Source organism: Anomaloglossus baeobatrachus, chromosome 4, assembly GCF_048569485.1.
Source record: "Anomaloglossus baeobatrachus isolate aAnoBae1 chromosome 4, aAnoBae1.hap1, whole genome shotgun sequence".
Classification (NCBI taxonomy): Eukaryota; Metazoa; Chordata; class Amphibia; order Anura; family Aromobatidae; genus Anomaloglossus; species Anomaloglossus baeobatrachus.
This window is the reverse complement of record NC_134356.1, coordinates 693,951,082-693,975,133: the sequence shown is the minus strand read 5'-3', so window position 1 is coordinate 693,975,133 and position 24,052 is coordinate 693,951,082. Positions and strand designations below refer to the sequence as shown.

At 48.6% G+C, this 24,052-nt stretch overlaps 1 protein-coding gene across 1 annotated transcript in view; it reads right to left on the bottom strand.

Annotated features, from left to right (window-relative positions):
- The window catches only part of LOC142302170 (uncharacterized), a 143,543-nt gene that overhangs the window by 67,865 nt on the left and 51,626 nt on the right, over positions 1-24,052 (bottom strand). Inside the window, exons 4-5 of the mRNA XM_075343253.1 lie at positions 20,814-21,095; positions 9,558-9,854 (exon numbers count right to left, since the gene is read on the bottom strand). Coding sequence (XP_075199368.1) covers positions 9,558-9,854; positions 20,814-21,095 — 579 coding nt within the window. The remainder of the gene's footprint in view (positions 1-9,557; positions 9,855-20,813; positions 21,096-24,052) is intronic.

Sequence of the window (24,052 nt, the reverse complement as noted above, 5' to 3'; positions counted from 1 at the left end):
GCTATGAACTTGCTATAGCCACAAACTCTCGCAGTGTAAATAGTTACACCAGTGGCACCACCACCAGGGCCAGCCTGTTTAGGGGCTTGGCTCGTCTGCAACCAGGGGGGCCCGTCCGTAGAAAAGGGCCTTGGCTCACCTGCGACCAGAGAGCACGCCTGTTTATGGGGCCTTGGCTCACCACCACAAAGAGGGTACCTGGTCAGCACCAACTGTGGAGGCCGCCTCTGCATCCTGCCAGAAGAGGCTGACGGCGCGGATCCACCAGGCCAGGTATACCCTGAAACCACCAGCCCATGAAAGCCGCCTCTACATCCTGCCAGAAGTGGCTGAAGTCGCGGCCAACGGGAGAGGAAGATTGGAGGAAAGGTCTGGAGAAACAGATGGCCCAGACCTGGTTACCAACAGGACCGGTGACCTGCCTCCTGAGAGGGTTTTGGGTGGGTTAACGGACTTGTGGGTGGAGGGTGGTGATGTCTAATACCTGGTGCTTTTAAATGTTTTACATGTTTTAATGTTTTATGCATTTTAAAATGTTGTCTTGCAGCCCGAGGACGTGCTGGTGATAACTAAGGGGGAATGTGGCGCCCCTGACCTGGTCAGGCACCACTGAGTACTGCACCCATGCTGGGGACAGTACAATACAGGTAATCCAGAAGGCTGACAGGGGTGTGGAACACAGGCGCATAGTGATCAGGTCTCACACATGTACCCATGAGAGGACCCCTGGGGATCCCAGGAGGGGGCAAAGCCTATACCTCCACTGGAATAGTGGCAGGGGGTTAAAAAAAGCCTCCATCTCCTCTCAAGGGGTGTGGTGGAGAGTCTGGTTGCTAGGTGGCGTAGGCAAGAACAGGAGAGGAGGAGCAGTGAGTCAGTTAGAGCAGAGAACTCCAGAGGGCTCAGTGAGGAGCAGACCTGTGGGGCTGCTGCTGTCTAACAGCGCCCGCGCAGTGGCTACAGACGGGGGAGAACGGTCAACTAGGAGTGCTGCCTGAAAGCCAGCTTCAGCTAGAGAGTGCACGGAGTGGGAAGTAAGGAGACTTCTAGAGAGCACCAGGCCCAACCGGGCGGCAGATCCCGAAGCGAGGATAGATTCACCTTTCCCTGCTAAACCTGCCGGTGTGGGGCTCTTACAGCCCACACCACAACAACCAAAAGCCGCAGCCACGTAACCGCAAGTAGGGCCCATAGGTCACAGGAGGCAAGAGGCTGGAGTGGCCTGGCCCGGGGAACAAGCACACGGCAAAACAAGAAGGGGAGAGAGGCTTGGAGCATCTTCCCTGGGTGACCCCCATAGGGACTCAAAGTCGGGGTCACCCCAAACCACCAAGGGCTAAGGAAGGCGAGTTTGTAGTCACCCTCATACAGTCAGCCGGAAGGATACCTGGTTCCCACCTGGTTCATCCCAGCTACGCCCGGGTTACTCACCCTGCCACCTGAAGTGAGTAAAAACCCTGAAAGACACTCTGCCTGTGTGTGGTCATTCTGCGACTTGTGGTACTACAGCTTTACAAAGGGCCCTGGGGCTTGCCTCACTCTCAGGAGGCTACTACACCCGACTGCACCCACCATCAGCCCCAGGCGTCCTCTAACCTGCAGTGGCGGTCCCCTCTGACCGCAAATACTGAGAGTGGCGTCACGATCAAACACTGAAGATTCCCTACCTGTGACCAGATCCAGCTACGTGGAGTCCCTGAAGGTATGCACCGATACAACACCTGTGGGGTTTCACACTGGTGTACTCACTATTAGAAAACACACAAGTCTCTGGTAAACCAAGGTGATGGTGGTCGGTGCCCGCAGCCGGCTGCGTTCTGGTTCCCCCACCGGCTGGTGGTCTCTGTCTTTCTCCCGCACCTGTGTAGATTGTGGACTGCCTGCGCATGAAACTTCAGGAGTCCGCTCCCGGCTGGTTGTGGCCCAAGGAGCCCTTGCCCAAAGACGCTAGCCCGTGGGATCTCTGAGCCGTGGCGGTGGCCTTTTATCCCCCTCATTGGGCTGTTGCCTTCTTTTCGGGACTTTGGGTGAGACAGGACCTATAATCCTGGCCTCAATCGGTTAACTAATCAGTTCCAGTAGGTTCTGGTTCCTGGCTTCAGGGTACAAGTACCCCCCTTTGTGCACAGTTTTCGGTCGGGTCCCCGGTGTAGATACCGGCGGGCTACGACCCTGTCCCGGTACCACCCAGTTCTGCGGAACTGTATTCGTGTCTCCTGCGGACAGAGACCACCGTCTGCCTCCTAGCCAGTGGCACCAGGGCTCCTACCCTGGTACCTGTCAACTTGCTTCAGGCCTGACACACAGGCCTGACCTCCACACACTTTGCTCACCACAGACTGACTGCTTGAACTTAACTCTGAACTGTTAACTTTCCCTCCCCTGGGCTGTCCAAACTCCTAGGTGAGCGTCTTCCAACCGCCTGGTTCCGCCCCCTGGTGTGTCTATCTAGCCCTGAGGGAGGTGACTAGGGCGTACATGGTCGGCTGTGTGTTACCTGTGAGGGAAAGGTGTAATGCAGGGCCCTATTTGTGACTACCTGGCCCGGCCAGGGCGTCACCCATGTAACCAGTCTGTAGCCAATCAGGTAATACAACATTCACAGGAAACTGGTCACATGGGTATTGTCGCGGGCGGCGGGGTGCTGCGCTCCCTCACACTAGAGTCCGGCACTGCTGCTGCTGCTGCTCGGTGGCTCGAGCGGTGGGTCAGATCCGGGGACTCGAGCGGCGCTCCTCGCCCGTGAGTGAAAAGGGGATAGTTTCTTTGGGTTTGGGGATTGGAGTTCGTGTCGCCACCCACGGGTCGTGGTGAAGATGGGCAGCACCGCTGTTGATGACGGGGATCCCGGGAGCGATGGTAGAAAGCAGCTGGGATGTTGTTTCCCCCCTCCATGGGTAGGGGTTGGTGGTCCCGGGGCCCGGTGAGGTGACAGGAAGGCAGGGTTGGTAAAGTACAGGGTCGCTTGGCTTGCGCAGCGCGGTGCCAGATGGCACGGTAGTACTCACTCAGCCACAAATGGATGCAAAGTCTTTGGTAAACCAAACGGCTGGATGGACGGGTCCCGTAGCCGGCTGCTGTAGCTTCTCCCGGACGGGTGATGGTGGCTGCCTTTCCCTGCACCTGTGTGTATGTTCGGTCCCGATGGATTCCCACTGGTAACCCGCTCCCCGACGTGTATATGTGCCGGAGGAGCCCTTTTGCCCGCAGGCTCTGGGCCTTGGAATTCTAGCTCTGGTGGTAGCTGTATTTCCCTTCTTGCTGGTTGGATGGTTGCCTTCAATCAGGTCTTGGCTGTTAGGAAACACCTGGGGTTCCGGTCACTGACGGATTTGACCTTTAACGGCGGCTCCAAGCCTGGTCGGGGTCCGCAGGCCCTGCCTTTGTGTGCTGGCTTCACTTCGCTCCCCGGTTCGGTACCGGCAGGCTACCGCCCGAACCCGGTCCTACGGTTTCGCGTTGATCTGCCTCTCCTGCAGACGGACACCACCATCTGCCAACCTTGCTGTCAGTGCCTGGGCTCCAACCCAGACACCAGCAGACACTAGTTCCACTTCGACCTCCAAAACTAATCTGCCTACTGTTCCTGCCTCCAGGACTGTGAACTCCTCAGTGGGTGGGGCCAACCGCCTGGCTCTACCCCACCTGGTGTGGACATCAGCCCCTGGAGGGAGGCAACAAGGGTTTGTGTTTGGCTGTTGTGCCTATCTCAGGGTGGGGGTGTGTGTGTTGCAGTACCTGTGACGACCTGGCTAGTCCAGGGCGCCACAGGTATGACGTCACGGATGGTCCTGTAAGTCCAGTGTTGGTTACCGGGTGACACAGCAATGATCGGATGGATGAGGAAGCAGACGCGGCCAGGAGACAGAGTATCTGCAAGTATGATCATATTGTTTTTTAATAATCTGCTTTTTTTACAGTCTCTGGACCTAATCTGTAACATGAGCTTTCCAGGAAAGCTTCTGATCGGGCTCGTGTACATGATCACTATGTGATTGGTACGATCACCTCTCTTTACAGTTCAGGATCGCCCATCCCTAGTTACTAATTGATCGACTCAAGTATCAAGAATAACACTATGTAATAGTATGTGTTATTTCTGACTATAAGCCGCCCACAGTAACATGTATGATCATTATTATGTTAATATTTTATTATATTTATTTTTTTTATTGGGGGAGGGGGGACCCATTCAGACTTTTGCTATGGGGCCCCATGATTTCTATGTACGCCCCTGGTGACTGATTAAACATACCTGTAGGAAGATAGACATGATGATTAGATGATGGCAGAAAAGTGATAATAGATGACCAAGTGCATCATAATAATAAAAATAATGATAATATTATTATTATTATTATTATTATTATTAATTCTGGTCTAATTAATTGCATCATACTTATATGGTGCATACTTGTATTGGTGCAGACTAAAGTAAACCCTTACAAATAATGTGCCAGAGAATTCCATATTCTCACTACTCTTAGGCTATGTGCCCACGGGGACAGTGTCCTGTGGATATATCCGCAGGAGCTCCCAGGAAACAGCACCACAACTTTGTCTGTTTCCATGCTGCGGAATGTCCTGCGGATATGGTGCGGGCATTCTGCATTGAGGATACAGTACCATGGCTTCGGCACTGCATCCTCAATGCAGAACAAGTGCTGCAGTGATCGGGTGTTCATACTTACCTTCATCAAGCAGCACCTCACTTTCCGGCGTTTATGTCACTCTGTCAGCGTCTGCAGGAGAAGGTGGGCAGGCCTGAACTAGCTCCGGCTGTCACATGACCGGAGCTCGTGCAGGCGCCGCCCACCTCTTCCTTCCTGTACCTGGATTCACCACGCTCCTGTACACCGGACGGAGAAAGTGACTCCGGTGAGGTAGGTAAGTATATGGGACCCTGCGGAGAAATCCGCAGGAATAATTGACATGCTGCTGATTTTTCCGCAGGGAAATCTGCATTATTTCCGCTGCGTAAAAATCCGCAGTGTGGCCACAGCAGTTCCAAAATGCCATAGAAATGGCTGGGGAGTAGCTGTGCTGCAGATTTTTGAAAAATCTGTGGAATTTCCGCAAAAAATCTGCGGCATATTCCGCGCATTTTCCGCAGCGTGGGCACATAGCTTTATAGTAAAGAATCACCTGTGATGATGGTTAAACTTCTTTTCTCTAAACATAGTGGATGATCCCTTGATATTATTGCAGGATCAGATTTAAAAAGGCATCATTTATCCAAACTGAATGACCCCTAGTTTGATGGTCTTGATCAGATGAACGCCGTTAATATTAAAGGAGCTGTCTGCATTAAATTATCTCCTTTAAATTATATGTTCACACTGAATATTATTGACGTTAAAGGGCATCTGTCAATTAGATCAACTATAAGGGCAAGCAGGTGATAAAAATATTAATACAATGAAATATTCATATCTCTGATTCCACGCCTTATTACAGAGAAATCCACATTTATCTTAATATATAAATAAGCTGGTAAGATCCATGGGTAGGACATAGATATCCCTGAGAGATTACTCTACAGCATATTTAAAATTAGAGCAGATATTTGCAGTATGAGACATGTAATGACTGACAGTCTGCTCTGTATCTTACTGCAAAGCGGAGTGACGCTAAATAGAAGAGCCAAACTTGTTGTAGCCCTCCCATCACTCTTCTTTCGGCCAGCTGTACTCCCTCTTCACTAAATGCCAAGAAATGGAAACTAAAATAGTGTTCGTGGTAAGCAGACACAATTCAGCAGCAGAGCTGACAACAATATGAAGGCCCAACTGCAGCTGTGCATGTGTTTGTAATGAGGAGAAGCTCAGCTCTGCTGTACTTTCAGTCATTAAATGTCATACTACTTATACAACTCATTTAAATTAATCCCTGGAGACAGATTCTCTGGGATACCAGTTACACTGCACATGTATCTTAACAGCTCATTTATATATTAAGAAAAAATGTGGATTTCTCTGTAATAAAACATCATATTGCAACTAATAAGGTGTAATTTATTTCACCTTTCTATGACTTACATGCCGATTTGACAGCAGTTGGAAGACCATCCTCTTCAGCACTGCAGTTATTATGCTCTCTGAACACCATGCTCCTCAACACTGCAGGTATTATCCTTGATGAAGACCATGGTCCTCAACAATGCAGGTATTATCCTTGATGAAGACCATGGTCCTCAACACTGCAGGTATTATCCTTGATGAAGACCATGGTTCTCAACACTGCAGGTATTATCCTTGATGAAGACCATGGTCCTCAACACTGCAGGTATTATCCTTGATGAAGACCATGCTCCTCAACACTGCAGGTATTATCCTTGATGAACACCATGCTCCTCAACACTGCAGGTATTATCCTTGATGAAGACCATGGTCCTCAACACTTCTGTTATTATTCTCTCTGAAGACCATCCTACTCAGTGCTGCAGTTATGTTTCTCTCTGAAGAACATTCTCCTCAGCACTGCAGTTATCCTTCCTGAAGACCATGGTCCTCATCTTGATAGTTATCATCTTCTCTAAAGACTATGGTCCTCAATGCTGCAATTATTATCCTTGATGAAGACCTATGCTCCTCAGCATGGCAGTTATCATCCTCTGAAAATTGTGCTCCTCAACGCTTTAATTGTCCTCTCTGAAGGCCATGTTTCTCAACACTGAAGTCATAATTTTTTTTAAAAACCATGCTCCTCAACACTGATGTTATAGTTCTCTCTAAACACCAGGCTCCTCAGCACTGTTGCTTCTATCCTTTTTGAAGGCCATGCTCCTCATCACTGTAGTTATAATACTCTTTGAAGACGATGCTCCTCATCACTGCAGTTATAATTCTCTCAAAAGACCATGGTCCTTAACACTGATGTTATAGTAATGTCTAAAGACCAGGCTCCTCACTCAACACTGTAGTTATTATCCTCTCTGGAGACCGTTCTCCTTAGTACTGAAGTTATGCTCTCTGAAGAACATGTTCTTCAACAATGCAGTTATAATTCTCTTGGAAGACCATTCTACTCAGCACTGTTGCTTCAATCCTTTTTGAAGGCCATGCTCCTCAGCACTGCATTTATAATCCTCTTTGAAGACCATGCTCCTCATCCCTGCATTTATAATCCTCTTTGAAGTTCATATTCCTAATCACTGCAGTTATAATCCTCTTTGAAGACCATGCTCCTCATCACTGCAGTTATAATCCTTTCTGAATGTCATGCTCCTCAGCACTGCAGTTATAATCCTCTCTGAATGCCATGCTCCTCAGTGCTGCAGTTATAATCCTCTCTGAATGCCATGCTCCTCAGTGCTGCAGTTATAATCCTCTCTGAATGCCATGCTCCTCAGTGCTGCAGTTATAATCCTCTCTGAAGGCCATGCTCCTCAGCACTGCAGTTATAAACCTCTCTGAAGGCCATGCAACTCAGCACTGCAGCTATAATCCTCTTTGAAGACCATGCTCCTCATCACTGCATTTATAATCCTCTTTGAAGTCCATATTCCTAATCACTGCAGTTATAATCCTCTCTGAAGACCATGCTCCTCAGCACTGCAGTTATAATCCTCTCTGAATGCCATGCTCCTCAGTGCTGCAGTTATAATCCTCTTTGAAGACCATGCTCCTCATCACTGCATTTATAATCCTCTTTGAAGTCCATATTCCTAATCACTGCAGTTATAATCCTCTCTGAAGACCATGCTCCTCAGCACTGCAGTTATAATCCTCTCTGAATGCCATGCTCCTCAGCGCTGCAGCTATAATCCTCTTTGAAGACCATGCTCCTCAACACTGCAGTTATAATCCTTTCTGAATGCTATGCTCTTCAGCACTGCAGTTATAATCCTCTCTGAAGGCCATGCTTCTCAGCACTGCAGTTATAATCCTCTCTGAAGGCCATGCTCCTCAGCACTGCAGCTATAATCCTCTCTGAAGGCCATGCTCCTCATCACTGTTGCTACTATCCTCACTGAATATTTTGCTTCAAGGTTTGCAAGTATATAAGTAAAGAGTTCTGCTTATTGTTTATGACACGCCCAGCTCTAGGGCTGGGGAATACTTGGTACCCAGCCAAACTAGTCCTTTGATGTCGCTGCAGCGTGGCCCGATTCCGTGACCCTGGCGGTGTCTTTCAATAATAAAATTAATGATGATGATGATGATGGGGGTTGTAGTTAAGACTATAAGTTTGTGACTAGGGATGATCGAATACCTCAATTATTCAGCTTTGCGAATATTCGACAAATAGGTCGGCGCTATGCGAATATTCGATGTGCAATGTAAGTCTATGGGAAGCCTGAATATTTCTTAATAGTTGTTGTTCAAGTTTCCCATAGACTTACATTGCGCATCAAATATTCACGAATAGTCGAATAGCGGTGAGGTATTCGGAAAATATTCACAAAGCCGAATAATTGAGGTATTCGATCATCCGTATTCGTGACACCATCTGTGGTACGGCGGCCATGTGGGCCGCCGCTGCACTGTGTATTTCCTGGGACAGATGTTGATGGCGCAGCTGAGATGATATTGCTCCTCACAGATAGAGCTTGAGGCCTGATGATGATGAGAGGGCGCGGGAATGACGTAGACGACACTGGGGGTTGCAGTCAAAGCCTTTACTCATGGTACCACAGGTGTAAAGTAAGCTAGCAATCACTCACAGTATGCTGGGATCCACCATGATGGGCTTCAAACCGATCCCGGGCAGGTCAGAGTTCAATACCGGTGCACCCCTCAGATGTGTCTTTCCTGGTCATCTCTACTGCGCTGTTTCTCACCCTCCTGTCCCGCACCTCTGCACACAGTGCCCTGAGCCAGGGGCTTCGGCCCTTCAACGGGATTTCTGCCTACTTTTCTCCCTGATCCTCTGTGGCCCCCTTCCAGCGGATTTGTGTGCTGTTTTTCAGCCATGGATGCTTGCAACCATCCAGGCCGCCAAATGTTACTAAAAAGTACGTTAGTTTTCTTTTAGTCTAGGGATCGGGTCCTTCCACCCGATGTTCTTTGGAGCAAGCCCACGGGTGCCTCCCGCACTCCCGTGTCTTTATGATCCCTTCTTTTGTGTCACCTGGTTTGAGCAGGACCCCGGGTCTCTACTCTCCAGTTGCCTCCTTGCCACACCATTAACTGACACTGTCAACCATCACCTGTCAACTTTTAAACTCAACTCTGGCTACTGACCTCAGACACCTCACCCACTAAGCTCTACCCCCAGACTGGCTTCGGGGATGGTGCTAGCCACTATACAAGTCTAGGTGCACCAGGCCTTAACCACGGTTTGGTGGAGTGTTGTGATGAGTCTGTCTGAGTGCGTGTCATGTGAACCGGTGGATGACCTCCTCCTTACCTTAACCAGGGATGGGAAACCACACCTCTGGATGAGGTGCAGCATCTCAGTGGTGATGGAAGCCTCAGGGGCACCACATTTAGATGCCAGAACCACAAAGTTCATGCACTTATTTAAGAGGCTGGATTTCTCAGCTTTGTGCTTATATTTAAGACAATCAGATATAAAGATGTAGATATAAAGTGGAAAGTACGTTCTAGACTTACCCCAGACATGTGACCAGGCGTTTATCCAAACCATGTCCTTTACTTCTAAACGTCTTATGATGTTTTTATTGTATTTTCTGAGGACTCTATAAGCCGTGTACATCCCAATGTCATCCCAGTGACTGATAATATCACATAATTTAATCATCTTCTTCTCCGAAAATGTCTTCTTCCACAATTCATGGTACTCTTCCGCAGTCAGCAGTCCTTGGTCTCGGAGATCATGTAGAACTGGATCTACGTCCGTTACTTTTGTAATGAGATCAGATCGGTGCCAGGTCATAAAATTGACCTTGTCTGTGCCGTGTGGTAGAAAAGAAAGGGGACACCACATCATTATTACATTACGGGCATGATCTCCATGTCTTGTATACTAGCAAACTACAGACAGTGGCATCAAGATTGGGACAAATCAGAAATATATATAATGACATAGAGAGAAGTCATTTATCATATGAGGCTTTTATATCACCTCCTAGACACCGCATTGCCTGGCTGGACAGACGGTGGACCCTATAGCAGTGGATGTGATTCGCATCCCCATGTAATGGGAGATTTATTTGCCTCCTGTCTTCCCGTTTGTAGGTCTTATATGATGTCTTAATTTTATTTTTGAGACCTTTATGCTATATCTGGCTTATTTATGCATCACAATTTATCACATCATTGTACTATCCCATTGAACATAAGAGTTGGAATTACAACATTATGTGTTTATTAAGTTCTAATTGAATTGTTAACAAAAATTACAGAGAAATATAGATACATAAAGACGAGAGATGAGCTGAGTGAGGAGATCGTCTGAAACTCAAATGCACCAGATCCTTAAAACGTTCCCAAATAATTTGATTTGCAGCAAGTAAATTGGGTGTAAATTGGAAAACCTCTGATTGCCTCAGATCCCATTGCAGTAAATAGAACTCAGTATGAACTTAGTATTTGCAGACTGAGACTACTACTCCCATTTTCAATCTGTTTTAGCACTGACAGTGGTAGAACACAATCAGATTAGGCCTTTTTCTACCCCTAAGGCCGGTGTCACACTTACGAGTACCTCGCGTGTATCTTGTGTGAGTCTCGCGTTGCATCACCCGACACGGACTCACACTCTCCGGACAGGAGTGTCTCAGCTGCATAGAGATGCATGCAATTGACCCGCTCCTGTGAGGAGAGTGTGAGTCCGTGCCGGGTGATGCAACGCGAGACTCGCGCAAGATACACGCGAGGTACTCGCAAGTGTGACCCTGGCTTAAGTTCAATGAACTCTGCGCTCTGAACTCCTATCCCTTCACTGTACATGCTCCTTGCCAGTCCCCCATCTTTTATACCAGCTGTAATAGACCCTCTGGTTGTGATGTGAGCTTCAGGGCATTATTAGGAATCCCATGCAGTCCCTTTTGACCCATTATTCTGCTCTCTGAGTCTTCAGCTGCATATGAAATGGCACGGGACATTTTTTATTTTTTTTTTTACAAACCTGGAGAATTTGAATTTCAAAAGATTTGATCATCTCTTACAGACAGATGGATTAATATGAGATATGTAGAATTGCATTTAGTAAGGGTGCATTTCCAGAGGCGTATAGCCACCATATCACATGAACAAGTGCTACTTGATGTTTTATTAGATAGCACTTGGCCCAGTGTTATAATATGAGGTAGTGCCGATCAGTGATATTTTTCTCATGCAGATTCAGCATGAGAAAAAAAAAACGCAGCATGCTCTGATTGGCAGCATTTATCAGCTCACTCACACCCATTCAAGTCTACAAGACTAATTAATCTTCTTCTCACCTGTGCTTTGATTTTCACATGCAAGAGGAACACAGTAGATTGACACTCAACTCACGCTCACAGCAGATAACACTTGGCTCATGCTCGCAGCAGATGACACTCAGCTCACGCTCACAGCAGATGACACTCAGCTCACGCTCACAGCAGATGACACTCAGCTCACGCTGGCAGCAGATAACACTCGGCTCACGCTCACAGCAGATGACACTCAGCTCACGCTGGCAGCAGATAACACTCGGCTCACGCTCACAGCAGATGACACTCAGCTCACGCTGGCAGCAGATAACACTCGGCTCACGCTCACAGCAGATGACACTTGGCTCATGCTCGCAGCAGATAACACTCGGCTCACGCTGACAGCAGATGACACTCGGCTCATGCTCACAGCAGATGACACTCAGCTCACGCTGACAGCAGATGACACTCGGCTCACGCTCACAGCAGATGACACTCAGCTCACGCTCACAGCAGATGACACTCAGCTCACGCTGGCAGCAGATAACACTCGGCTCACGCTCACAGCAGATGACACTCAGCTCACGCTGGCAGCAGATAACACTCGGCTCACGCTGGCAGCAGATGACACTCGGCTCACGCTCACAGCAAATGACACTCAGCTCACGCTGGCAGCAGATAACACTCGGCTCACGCTGGCAGCAGATAACACTCGGCTCACGCTCACAGCAGATGACACTCAGCTCACGCTGGCAGCAGATAACACTCGGCTCACGCTGGCAGCAGATGACACTCGGCTCACGCTCACAGCAAATGACACTCAGCTCACGCTGGCAGCAGATAACACTCGGCTCACGCTGGCAGCAGATGACACTCGGCTCACGCTCACAGCAGATGACACTCGGCTCACGCTCACAGCAGATGACACTCAGCTCACGCTGGCAGCAGATGACACTCAGCTCACGCTGGCAGCAGATAACACTCAGCTCACGCTGACAGCAGATGACACTCGGCTCACGCTGGCAGCAGATGACACTCAGCTCACGCTGGCAGCAGATGACACTCAGCTCACGCTCACAGCAGATGACACTCAGCTCACGCTGGCAGCAGATAACACTCGGCTCACGCTGGCAACAGATGACACTCGGCTCACGCTCACAGCAGATGACACTCAGCTCACGCTGGCAGCAGATAACACTCGGCTCACGCTGGCAGCAGATGACTCTCAGCTCACGCTGGCAGCAGATGACACTCGGCTCACGCTCACAGCAGATGACACTCGGCTCACGCTCACAGCAGATGACACTCAGCTCACGCTCACAGCAGATGACACTCGGCTCACGCTGACAGCAGATGACACTCAGGTCACGCTCACAGCAGATGACACTCAGCTCACGCTGGCAGCAGATGACACTCAGCTCACGCTGGCAGCAGATAACACTCGGCTCACGCTGACAGCAGATGACACTCGGCTCACGCTGGCAGCAGATGACACTCGGCTCACGCTCACAGCAGATGACACTCAGCTCACGCTGGCAGCAGATGACACTCAGCTCACGCTGGCAGCAGATAACACTCGGCTCACGCTGACAGCAGATGACACTCAGCTCACGCTGGCAGCAGATGACACTCGGCTCACGCTGGCAGCAGATGACACTCAGCTCACGCTGGCAGCAGATAACACTCAGCTCACGCTCGCAGCAGATGACACTCAGCTCACGCTGGCAGCAGATAACACTCGGCTCACGCTGGCAGCAGATGACACTCGGCTCACGCTCACAGCAGATGACACTCAGCTCACGCTGGCAGCAGATGACTCTCAGCTCACGCTGGCAGCAGATAACACTCGGCTCACGCTGACAGCAGATGACACTCGGCTCACGCTGGCAGCAGATGACACTCGGCTCACGCTCACAGCAGATGACACTCGGCTCACGCTCACAGCAGATGACACTCAGCTCACGCTCACAGCAGATGACACTCGGCTCACGCTGACAGCAGATGACACTCAGGTCACGCTCACAGCAGATGACACTCAGCTCACGCTGGCAGCAGATGACACTCAGCTCACGCTGGCAGCAGATAACACTCGGCTCACGCTGACAGCAGATGACACTCAGCTCACGCTGGCAGCAGATGACACTCGGCTCACGCTCACAGCAGATGACACTCAGCTCACGCTGGCAGCAGATGACACTCAGCTCACGCTGGCAGCAGATAACACTCGGCTCACGCTGACAGCAGATGACACTCAGCTCACGCTGGCAGCAGATGACACTCGGCTCACGCTCACAGCATATGACACTCGGCTCACGCTCACAGCAGATGACACTCAGCTCACGCTGGCAGCAGATGACACTCAGCTCACGCTGGCAGCAGGTAACACTCGGCTCACGCTGGCAGCAGATAACACTCGGCTCACGCTGGCAGCAGATATCACTCGGCTCACGCTGACAGCAGATGACACTCGGCTCACGCTGGCAGCAGATGACACTCAGCTCACGCTGGCAGCAGATGACACTCAGCTCACGCTCACAGCAGATGACACTCAGCTCACGCTGGCAGCAGATAACACTCGGCTCACGCTGGCAGCAGATGACACTCGGCTCACGCTCACAGCAGATGACACTCAGCTCACGCTGGCAGCAGATGACTCTCAGCTCACGCTGGCAGCAGATAACACTCGGCTCACGCTGACAGCAGATGACACTCGGCTCACGCTGGCAGCAGATGACACTCAGCTCACGCTCACAGCAGATGACACTCAGCTCACGCTGGCAGCAGATAACACTCGGCTCACGCTCACAGCAGATGACACTCGGCTCACGCTGGCAGCAGATGACACTCGGCTCACGCTCACAGCAAATGACACTCAGCTCACGCTGGCAGCAGATAACACTCGGCTCACGCTGGCAGCAGATAACACTCGGCTCACGCTGACAGCAGATGACACTCGGCTCACGCTGGCAGCAGATGACACTCGGCTCACGCTGACAGCAGATGACACTCAGCTCACGCTGGCAGCAGATGACACTCAGCTCACGCTGGCAGCAGATAACACTCGGCTAGCGCTGACAGCAGATGACACTCGGCTCACGCTGGCAGCAGATGACACTCAGCTCACGCTCACAGCAGATGACACTCAGCTCACGCTGGCAGCAGATAACACTCGGCTCACGCTCACAGCAGATGACACTCAGCTCACGCTGGCAGCAGATGACTCTCAGCTCACGCTGACAGCAGATGACACTCGGCTCACGCTGGCAGCAGATGACACTCAGCTCACGCTCACAGCAGATGACACTCAGCTCACGCTGGCAGCAGATAACACTCGGCACACGCTGGCAGCAGATGACACTCGGCTCACGCTGGCAGCAGATGACACTCAGCTCACGCTGGCAGCAGATGACACTCAGGTCACGCTCACAGCAGATGACACTCAGCTCACGCTGGCAGCAGATAACACTCGGCTCACGCTGGCAGCAGATGACACTCGGCTCACGCTCACAGCAGATGACACTCAGCTCACGCTGGCAGCAGATGATTCTCAGCTCACGCTGGCAGCAGATAACACTCGGCTCACGCTGACAGCAGATGACACTCGGCTCACGCTGGCAGCAGATAACACTCGGCTCACGCTCACAGCAGATGACACTCGGCTCACGCTGGCAGCAGATGACACTCGGCTCACGCTCACAGCAAATGACACTCAGCTCACGCTGGCAGCAGATAACACTCGGCTCACGCTGGCAGCAGATAACACTCGGCTCACGCTCACAGCAGATGACACTCGGCTCACGCTCACAGCAGATGACACTCGGCTCACGCTGACAGCAGATGACACTCAGCTCACGCTGGCAGCAGATGACACTCAGCTCACGCTGGCAGCAGATAACACTCGGCTCACGCTGACAGCAGATGACACTCGGCTCACGCTGGCAGCAGATGACACTCAGCTCACGCTCACAGCAGATAACACTCGGCTCACGCTCACAGCAGATGACACTCGGCTCACGCTCACAGCAGATGACACTCAGCTCACGCTCACAGCAGATGACACTCAGCTCACGCTGGCAGCAGATAACACTCGGCTCACGCTGACAGCAGATGACACTTGGCTAACGCTGGCAGCAGATGAGGCTCGGCAGACGCTTGCAGCAAAGGACACTTGGCTCACGCTCACAGCAGATGACACTCGGCTCACGCTGGCAGCAGATAACACTCGGCTCACGCTGACAGCAGATGACACTCAGCTCACGCTGGCAGCAGATGACACTCGGCTCACGCTCACAGCAGATGACACTCAGCTCACGCTGGCAGCAGATAACACTCGGCTCACGCTGACAGCAGATGACACTTGGCTAACGCTGGCAGCAGATGAGGCTCGGCTGACGCTTGCAGCAAAGGACACTTGGCTCACGCTGGCAGTAGATGACACTCGACTGACGCTGGCAGCAGATGACACTTGACTGATGCTAGCAGTTCAAGTCTACAAGATTAATCTCTCCATCTTCTCACATGTGCTTTGATTTGCACATGCAAGAGGATAGGAACAGAGTAGATTGACACTCAGCTCACAATCACAGCAGATAACACTTGGCTCATGCTCGCAGCAGATGACACTCGGCTCACACTGGCAGCAGAGGACACTCGGCTCACGCTCACAGCAGATGACACTCAGCTCACGCTGGCAGCAGATGACACTTGGCTAAACGCTGGCAGCAGATAACACTCGGCTCATGCTGACAGCAGATGACACTTGGCTAAACGCTGGCAGCAGATGAGGCTCGGCTGACGCTTGCAGCAAAGGACACTTGGCTCACGCTGGCAGCAAATGACACTTGACTGACGCTGGCAGCAGATGACACTCGACTGACGCTAGCAGCAGATGACACTCGACTGATGCTAGCAGTTCAAGTCTACAAGATTAATCTCTCCATCTTCTTCTTACATGTGCTTTGATTTGCACATGCAAGAGGAGGGTCAGCTCACGCTGGCAGCAGATGACACTCGGCTCATGCTGGCAGCAGATGAGGCTCGGCTGATGCAGGCAGCAGATGACATTTGGCTCACGCTGGCAGCGGATGACACTCAACTGATGCTGACAGTTCCAGTCTACAAGATTAATCTCTCCATCTTCTTCTCATATGTGCTTTGATTTGCATATGCGAGAAGATAGGAACACAGTAGATTGACACTCAGTTCATGCTCACAACAGATTACACTTGGCTCATGTTTTCAGCTGTTGACACTCGGCTGACGCTCGCAGCAGATGACACTTGGCTCATGCTCGCAGCAGTTGACAGTCAACTGACTCTGGCAGCAGCTGACACTCAGATCACGCTGGCAGCAGAAGACACTCGGCTGACACTGGCAGCAGATAACACTTGGCTCATGATTGCAGCAGATAACACTCAGCTTATACTCGCAACAGATAATACTTGGCTCATGCTTGCAGCAGATGACACTCGGCTCATGCTCACAGCAGATGATACTTGGCTCATGCTCGCAGCAGATGATGCTTGAATGACCCTGACAGCAGATGACACTCGGTTCACACTCTCAGCAGACTTTGAGAGGAGTGTCAATAGCATATTGTATCCAAATCTTTTACATATTCTATTTGCTATTGTGACTCTGGCCTAGCAGACAAGAATTACACAATAATGTAAAATGTTTTTATTTCAAGGTAACCTGCCACCTGGTGAAATGCCATTTACCTGCAGATACAGTCTAGAGTTATTTTCCAGGTTATTGCAGTAGCAGGCAGAACATGAAGTTCTTATCTTCCCGGCCCTCCTGGCTTTCATCCATAAGCTGGGTTTACACACTGCAACATCGCAAAGGACATCGCTGTAACGTCACCGGTTTTGTGACATAACAGCGACCTCCCTAAGTCTCTGTTGAGTCGCTGGTGAGCTGTCAAACAGGCAAACCTGGCCAACAACGCATCAGCGATCCGGACCTGCAGAGCGACCTAGCTGGTTGTTGGGGACGTTGCTAAGCAGCTTTTTTAAAGGGAAGTTGCTAACAAAGTCACTGCAAAGTCTTCACACACTGAAACTTTCTAGCGATGCATGCTGCACAGCGGGAAACAAAGGACCTAGGAATGGTCCTGAACGATTTGTAACGATTACAACTTCACAGCAGGGGCCAGGTCGCTGATGTGTTTCACACACTGCAACATCGCAAACGACATCGCTATTGCGTCACAAAACCGGTGACGTTACAGCGATGTCGTTTGAGATGTTGCAGTGTGTAAACCCAGATATAGTGATTAGGCAGGGAGTGATTACATTCATTGCTTACTACATAGTGAGTGCAGCTGTCGTCACTCCCTTTTGCATGACTGACAGCTCATTCTGCATCATTCATGTGCAGGAACAGCAAGGGGAAGGTAAAGAGCGAAGTTTTCTTCTACTCTTACCTGCACATACTAGGATGTCAGTCACACCACTGTGAGCATGATATGAGGATGCTGTTGGAATGATTGACAACGCCAGAAATAGTCCTCATTAATGATGTGTTTTAAACGTACTGGCAGAGAGATTACAGGGGTCAACTTTTCAAATACAATGGAGTATTAAAATCGTCATGATTACAAATGGGAAAAAAAAAACATTTTTGGGATATACAGTAATTTGGTCGTCTGCCCAATATTCTGCATTGAGGGATATTAGTAATCTTTATTCATTTACATGTGCATCTTTCTTGTCCTCAAATAACCTTATACAGAACTAAACTGCAAATCCAGACATATAGAGAACGCTGTATGTACATGGACCGTGGACTGCAAATCCAGACATATAGAGAACGCTGTATGTACATGGACCGTGGACTGCAAATCCAGACATATAGAGAACGCTGTATGTACATGGACCGTGGACTGCAAATCCAGACGTATAGAGAACGCTGTATGTACATGGACCGTGGACTGCAAATCCAGACATATAGAGAACGCTGTATGTACATGGACCGTGGACTGCAAATCCAGACATATAGAGAACGCTGTATGTACATGGACCGTGGACTGCAAATCCAGACGTATAGAGAACGCTGTATGTACATGGACCGTGGACTGCAATTCCAGACATATAGAGAACGCTGTATGTACATGGACCGTGGACTGCAAATCCAGACATATAGAGAACGCTGTATGTACATGGACCATGGACTGCTAATCCAGACATATAGAGAACTCTGTGTACATGGACCGTGGACTGCAAATCCAGACATATAGAGAACGCTGTATGTACATGGACCGTGGACTGCAAATCCAGACATATAGAGAACGCTGTGTACATGGACCGTGGACTGCAAATCCAGACATATAGAGAACGCTGTATGTACATGGACCGTGGACTGCAAATCCAGACATATAGAGAACGCTGTATGTACATGGACCGTGGACTGCAAATCCAGACATATAGAGAACGCTGTATGTACATGGACCATGGACTGCTAATCCAGACATATAGAGAACGCTGTGTACATGGACCATGGACTGCAAATCCAGACATATAGAGAACGCTGTATGTACATGGAGGGGTTTCCTCCTTGAGAAAGCAATAGTACCTTCGCGAAACGCGCGTTGGTGGTGATCCTGTTCCTTGTGGGTATGTGCACTTTATAACTGATTATGCATTTGGTATTGTCCTTGTAGTTATTGCACCGTATTGTATGAGACCGCAATCTGCTGCACATGAGTCCCTTTGGATTCCGGCATAGTTGTATGCACTTGCACTTTATGATTTTGACATTTATTTTCATTTTGACTGGGTACTTTGGCTGCAGCACTTTTTTGGTCTTTTTCAATTCGGTTTGCAACTGGCCTTACCTCTCCCACGGCTACTAGTGACAATTACATAGACATAACCTTGTCATTCTGTTTATTATTGCACCTGTAAAATGGGTATGATTCTCAGCAACTAATATGTATTAACTAAGGTTGTGTACAACTCTGTTTTTGTGTTATGTCCCTACATCTCTAATTGATTGGCCTTACTCTTGCCACGGCTATTTGTGATAGACTTATATGGGCCAAGTGCATTATTGAAAATTTTCTTTCTGCACTGGATTATATGTACATTGTAGCCTTACCTCTTTCACGACTATTAGAGACAGATATATATGGACTGAACACCCAGGCTCAGTTCTATTACATTTTTTTCATCTGTCCTGAGTCTGGTCTATACATGGACAACCCCTGATAAAAATGTATACATCTTATATCATGTGCCCCCCTTGATTATTGGTAGTTGTTTTTAATATTCTATGTTATGTTGCGTATGTCTCTTTCATATTAATAAAAATATTTCTATTGCATATATACTCGTTGTATCTCCTGTTTCTTATAAAGAGAACGCTGTATGTACATGGACCATGGACTGCAAATCCAGACATATAGAGAACGCTGTATGTACATGGACCGTGGACTGCAAATCCAGACATATAGAGAACGCTGTATGTACATGGACCGTGGACTGCAAATCCAGACATATAGAGAACGCTGTGTACAAGGACCGTGGACTGCAAATCCAGACATATAAAGAACGCTGTGTACATGGACCGTGGACTGCAAATCCAGACATATAGAGAACGCTGTGTACATGGACCGTGGACTGCAAATCCAGACATATAGAGAACGCTGTGTACATGGACCGTGGACTGCAAATCCAGACATATAGAGAACGCTGTATGTACATGGACCGTGGACTGCAAATCCAGACATATAGAGAACGCTGTATGTACATGGACCGTGGACTGCATATTCCAGACATATAGAGAACGTTGTGTACATGGACCGTGGACTGCAAATCCAGACATATAGAGAACGCTGTATGTACATGGACCGTGGACTGCAAATCCAGACATATAGAGAACGCTGTATGTACATGGACCATGGACTGCAAATCCAGACATATAGAGAACGCTGTATGTACATGGACTGTGGACTGCAAATCCAGACATATAGAGAACGCTGTATGTACATGGACCATGGACTGCAAATCCAGACATATAGAGAACGCTGTGTACATGGACCGTGGACTGCAAATCCAGACATATAGAGAACGCTATATGTACATGGACCGTGGACTGCAAATCCAGACATATAGAGAACGCTGTATGTACATGTACCGTGGACTGCAAATCCAGACATATAGAGAACGCTGTATGTACATGTACCGTGGACTGCAAATCCAGACATATAGAGAACGCTGTATGTACATGGACCATGGACTGCAAATCCAGACATATAGAGAACGCTGTATGTACATGGACCATGGACTGCAAATCCAGACATATAGAGAATGCTGTATGTACATGGACCATGGACTGCAAATCCAGACATATAGAGAATGCTGTGTACATGGGCCATGGACTGCAGTGGAGGGTGTTGCTAATCACCGGGATTAGGCCCCCTCCAATCACAATGAAATATACATAGATATATTTTTAGCCTTTTATTAGTCTCATGAGATATACAGAATTATTGTTCTAAACTTACCCAGGAGTCTTCTTCTCATCCAGTCTTCTTCTAATCGTTGAAAGAAAAATCTATTGTGAATTTTGATTGCTGTATAAGCCGCGTACTTCCCAGTATCCTCCCAGTGACTGATAATGGTACACAGGTCTCTCATCTTCTCCTTAGAGGTGGTCTTCTTCATCAGGTCCTTGCACTGTTCCACAGACAGAAGGTTTTGGTCTTGGAGGGTTTGTAAAACAGGGTCAACTTCATCGATGGTTGTAATGAGACCTGATCCGAGATTCTCTATAAAATTTACCCTGTCTGTAGAGCAAAGAAAGTAATGTGAAAACAAGACACAAAAGTCCATATCCTATGTGTTCTCCATGTTTTGTAAACTAGATAACTTTCAGCTTGAACTTTTAATTTCTAAACATTTTTATTCACATTTGAGTGTGATCGGGATTGGCAAACCTAACACTTGAGCTTGACACATTGCGGGTCAGGTTGACAGAGGAGGAGCTGGTTCCAGAAGTCTTGTGGAACATCAGGTTGTGCTGCAACTCATTGTGGAGGGTGCAACTGTGCTGGGGAAAAGAATGTCAGCAAGATTTGAGGAGAAGTAGACTAAAGCGTGCTTTACACGCTGCGACATCGCTAGCATAAGCTAGCGATGTCGAGCGCGATAGCACCTGCACCCGTCGCACATGCGATATGGGGTGATCGCTGACATAGCGAGCATTATCGCTACAGCAGCTTCACACGCACATTCCTTGTCGGTGACGTCGTGGTGACTGCCGAACAATCGGGAGAGACTAGATGTGAGAAGGGCACCACCCTCCGGGATCTCCTGGTATACAGCAACGTCATAGACAAACAACGAGAAAGAGTATGCCACAATAGGGATCACCAGAAGAAATGGTTTTTTTAGAAAATTGAAAATACTTTATTATATCATAAGTGTACAGAATAATGGTTCAAGGGACAATCAAACACAGAGCACAAGGATTAATGTACAAAGGGAAACACACATTGAAACATTAAAAACATTTAAAAGAAATGCCCAAATAGGGTCTAGTTATTGAATACGCTAACCCCAACAGGAATGTCACCACTGTTATGTGTCAAATAGCAGTTCTCATATATCATAGATAAGGCCCCACTGAGGATTTTACATTCAATATCCTGTTTTAACATGCATTATCCTGTATTGGTCATTGTAAAGCCTATATCAGGTCTGAAAATTCATCAAAAAGTTGGTACAACTGAAGTCCACTGTTTTGTAGCATGGAATTCAATACATATATTTAAATCAGTGGTGAATTAGTATCAAACATACCACATGTGGAAAAGACCATTTCATTATTGGTATTGAACCTGATCTTTCATTGGCTGGCCAGACACTCAACAGTCCAGAACGGGTACATATAAGTCAGCATAGGTTTAGTGAGGCATCTCGACAGATATCAGATTAGACCCTGAGAATCATCACCTATTGGGTCCAGATCATCAGCCGGGGTACACAGTGATATACACAAGGGGAGGGAAATGATAAGATAGTACAATTTCCCACATCAGAGTCTCCAATGATCCTGACCCAGTCACCAATGGGTTAAACACAGAGAAACCTCACAGGCCCATGACACTGTGGTCACTTTAACCCTGAGTAAACTGACTAGCCTATTAGTGATACAGCGAGGGAACAGCCATGCCAGCAAGCATTCATCACAGCTCAGAGGAATATTTTCTCTTTTTCTTTGTTTGACTGCCGAACAATCCCTCCCTCAAGGGGGAGGTGCATTCGGCGTCACCGCGATGTCACCGCGACGTCACTAAGCGGATGGCCAATAGAAGCGGAGGGGCGGAGATGAGCAGGACATAACATCCCGCCCACCTGCCTCCTTCCGCATTGGCGGTGGGATGCAGGTAAGGAGATGTTTGTCGTTCCTGCGGCTTCACACACAGCGATGTGTGGTGCTGCAGGAATGACAAACAACATTGTACCGGCAGGCAGCAGTAACGACATTATGGAATAGAGCGACGTGTCACCGATCACCGATTTTTGACGTTTTTGCAATCAGTGATCGTCGCTCCTAGGGTTTACATGCTGCGATGTCGGTAACGGCGCCGCATGTGCGTCACTAACAACATGACCCCGACGATACATCTTTACCGATGTCGCAACGTGTAAAGTATCCCTAACACTTGAGCTTGACACATTGCGGATCAGGTTGACAGAGGAGGAGCTGGTGGGACCCAGAAGGCTTGTGGAACATCAGGTTGTGCTGCAACTCATTGTGGAGGGTGCAACTTTGCTGGGGGAAAGAATGTCAGCAAGGTTTGAGGAGAAGTAGACTAAGGCCCGTGTCTCGTGTATCTTGCTCAAGTCTCGCGGTGCATCACGCGTTACGGACTCACACTCTCCTCACAGGAACGTCTCAGCTGCACAGAGCTGCATGTAACCAACCCGCTCCTGTGAGGAGAGTGTGAGTCCGTGACGGGTGATGCAACTCGAGACTCGTGCGACATACATGCGAGGCAATCGCAAGTGTGACACCGGCCTAATGCCAGAAGCCAGGTTGGGGGGTGGTCACCTGGCTAACAGTAATAACAAAATAATAAGTTTTCATATTTCCTTTAGTAAAATGTATAGTAGAGGGGCTACAAGGACACTAAACTTCAGGAAAGCAAATTTCCAAAGTATAAGAGAAGAACTTAGTGCCATAAACTGTGACAATGTCCTGAGAAATAAGAGTACAGAGCACTTTCATTATCATCTTGAATATGACCTGTTCACAGTATATATCCTATGGAAATAAAGCTAGAAATCGAAGGGAACCACTAAAGCTAAATAGAGATATAAGGGGAGAAATAATTGAGAAAATGAAACCTGTCAATTCATAGCTGACATCAAAAATATTACCCAAACTGCCACCAAACAAGAGTAGTCGAGAGGAGCCGGGCAAAGCAAAAGAATTGGCTCAATTAATGGATGTGTCACTTCTGAGGAGGCTGCAGGCTGCTTTTATTTGGCTGGGAAGGGGTCAAATAGCATGGGTCTTCACAACCTAATAATACCAGCCCCCAGCTGTCTGCTTTACCTTGGATGGTTATTAAATATGGGGGGACTATTTGATGCTTTTTTTTTCATTTATTTAGTAGGTTAAACAAGTCTAAAAACATTTTAATACCACATAAAAAGCACTACAGGGTGGAAGTGTATTATATGTAGGGCGGATGTGACCTTACACAGCATCAGGATATCTATGTATCGCTGAACA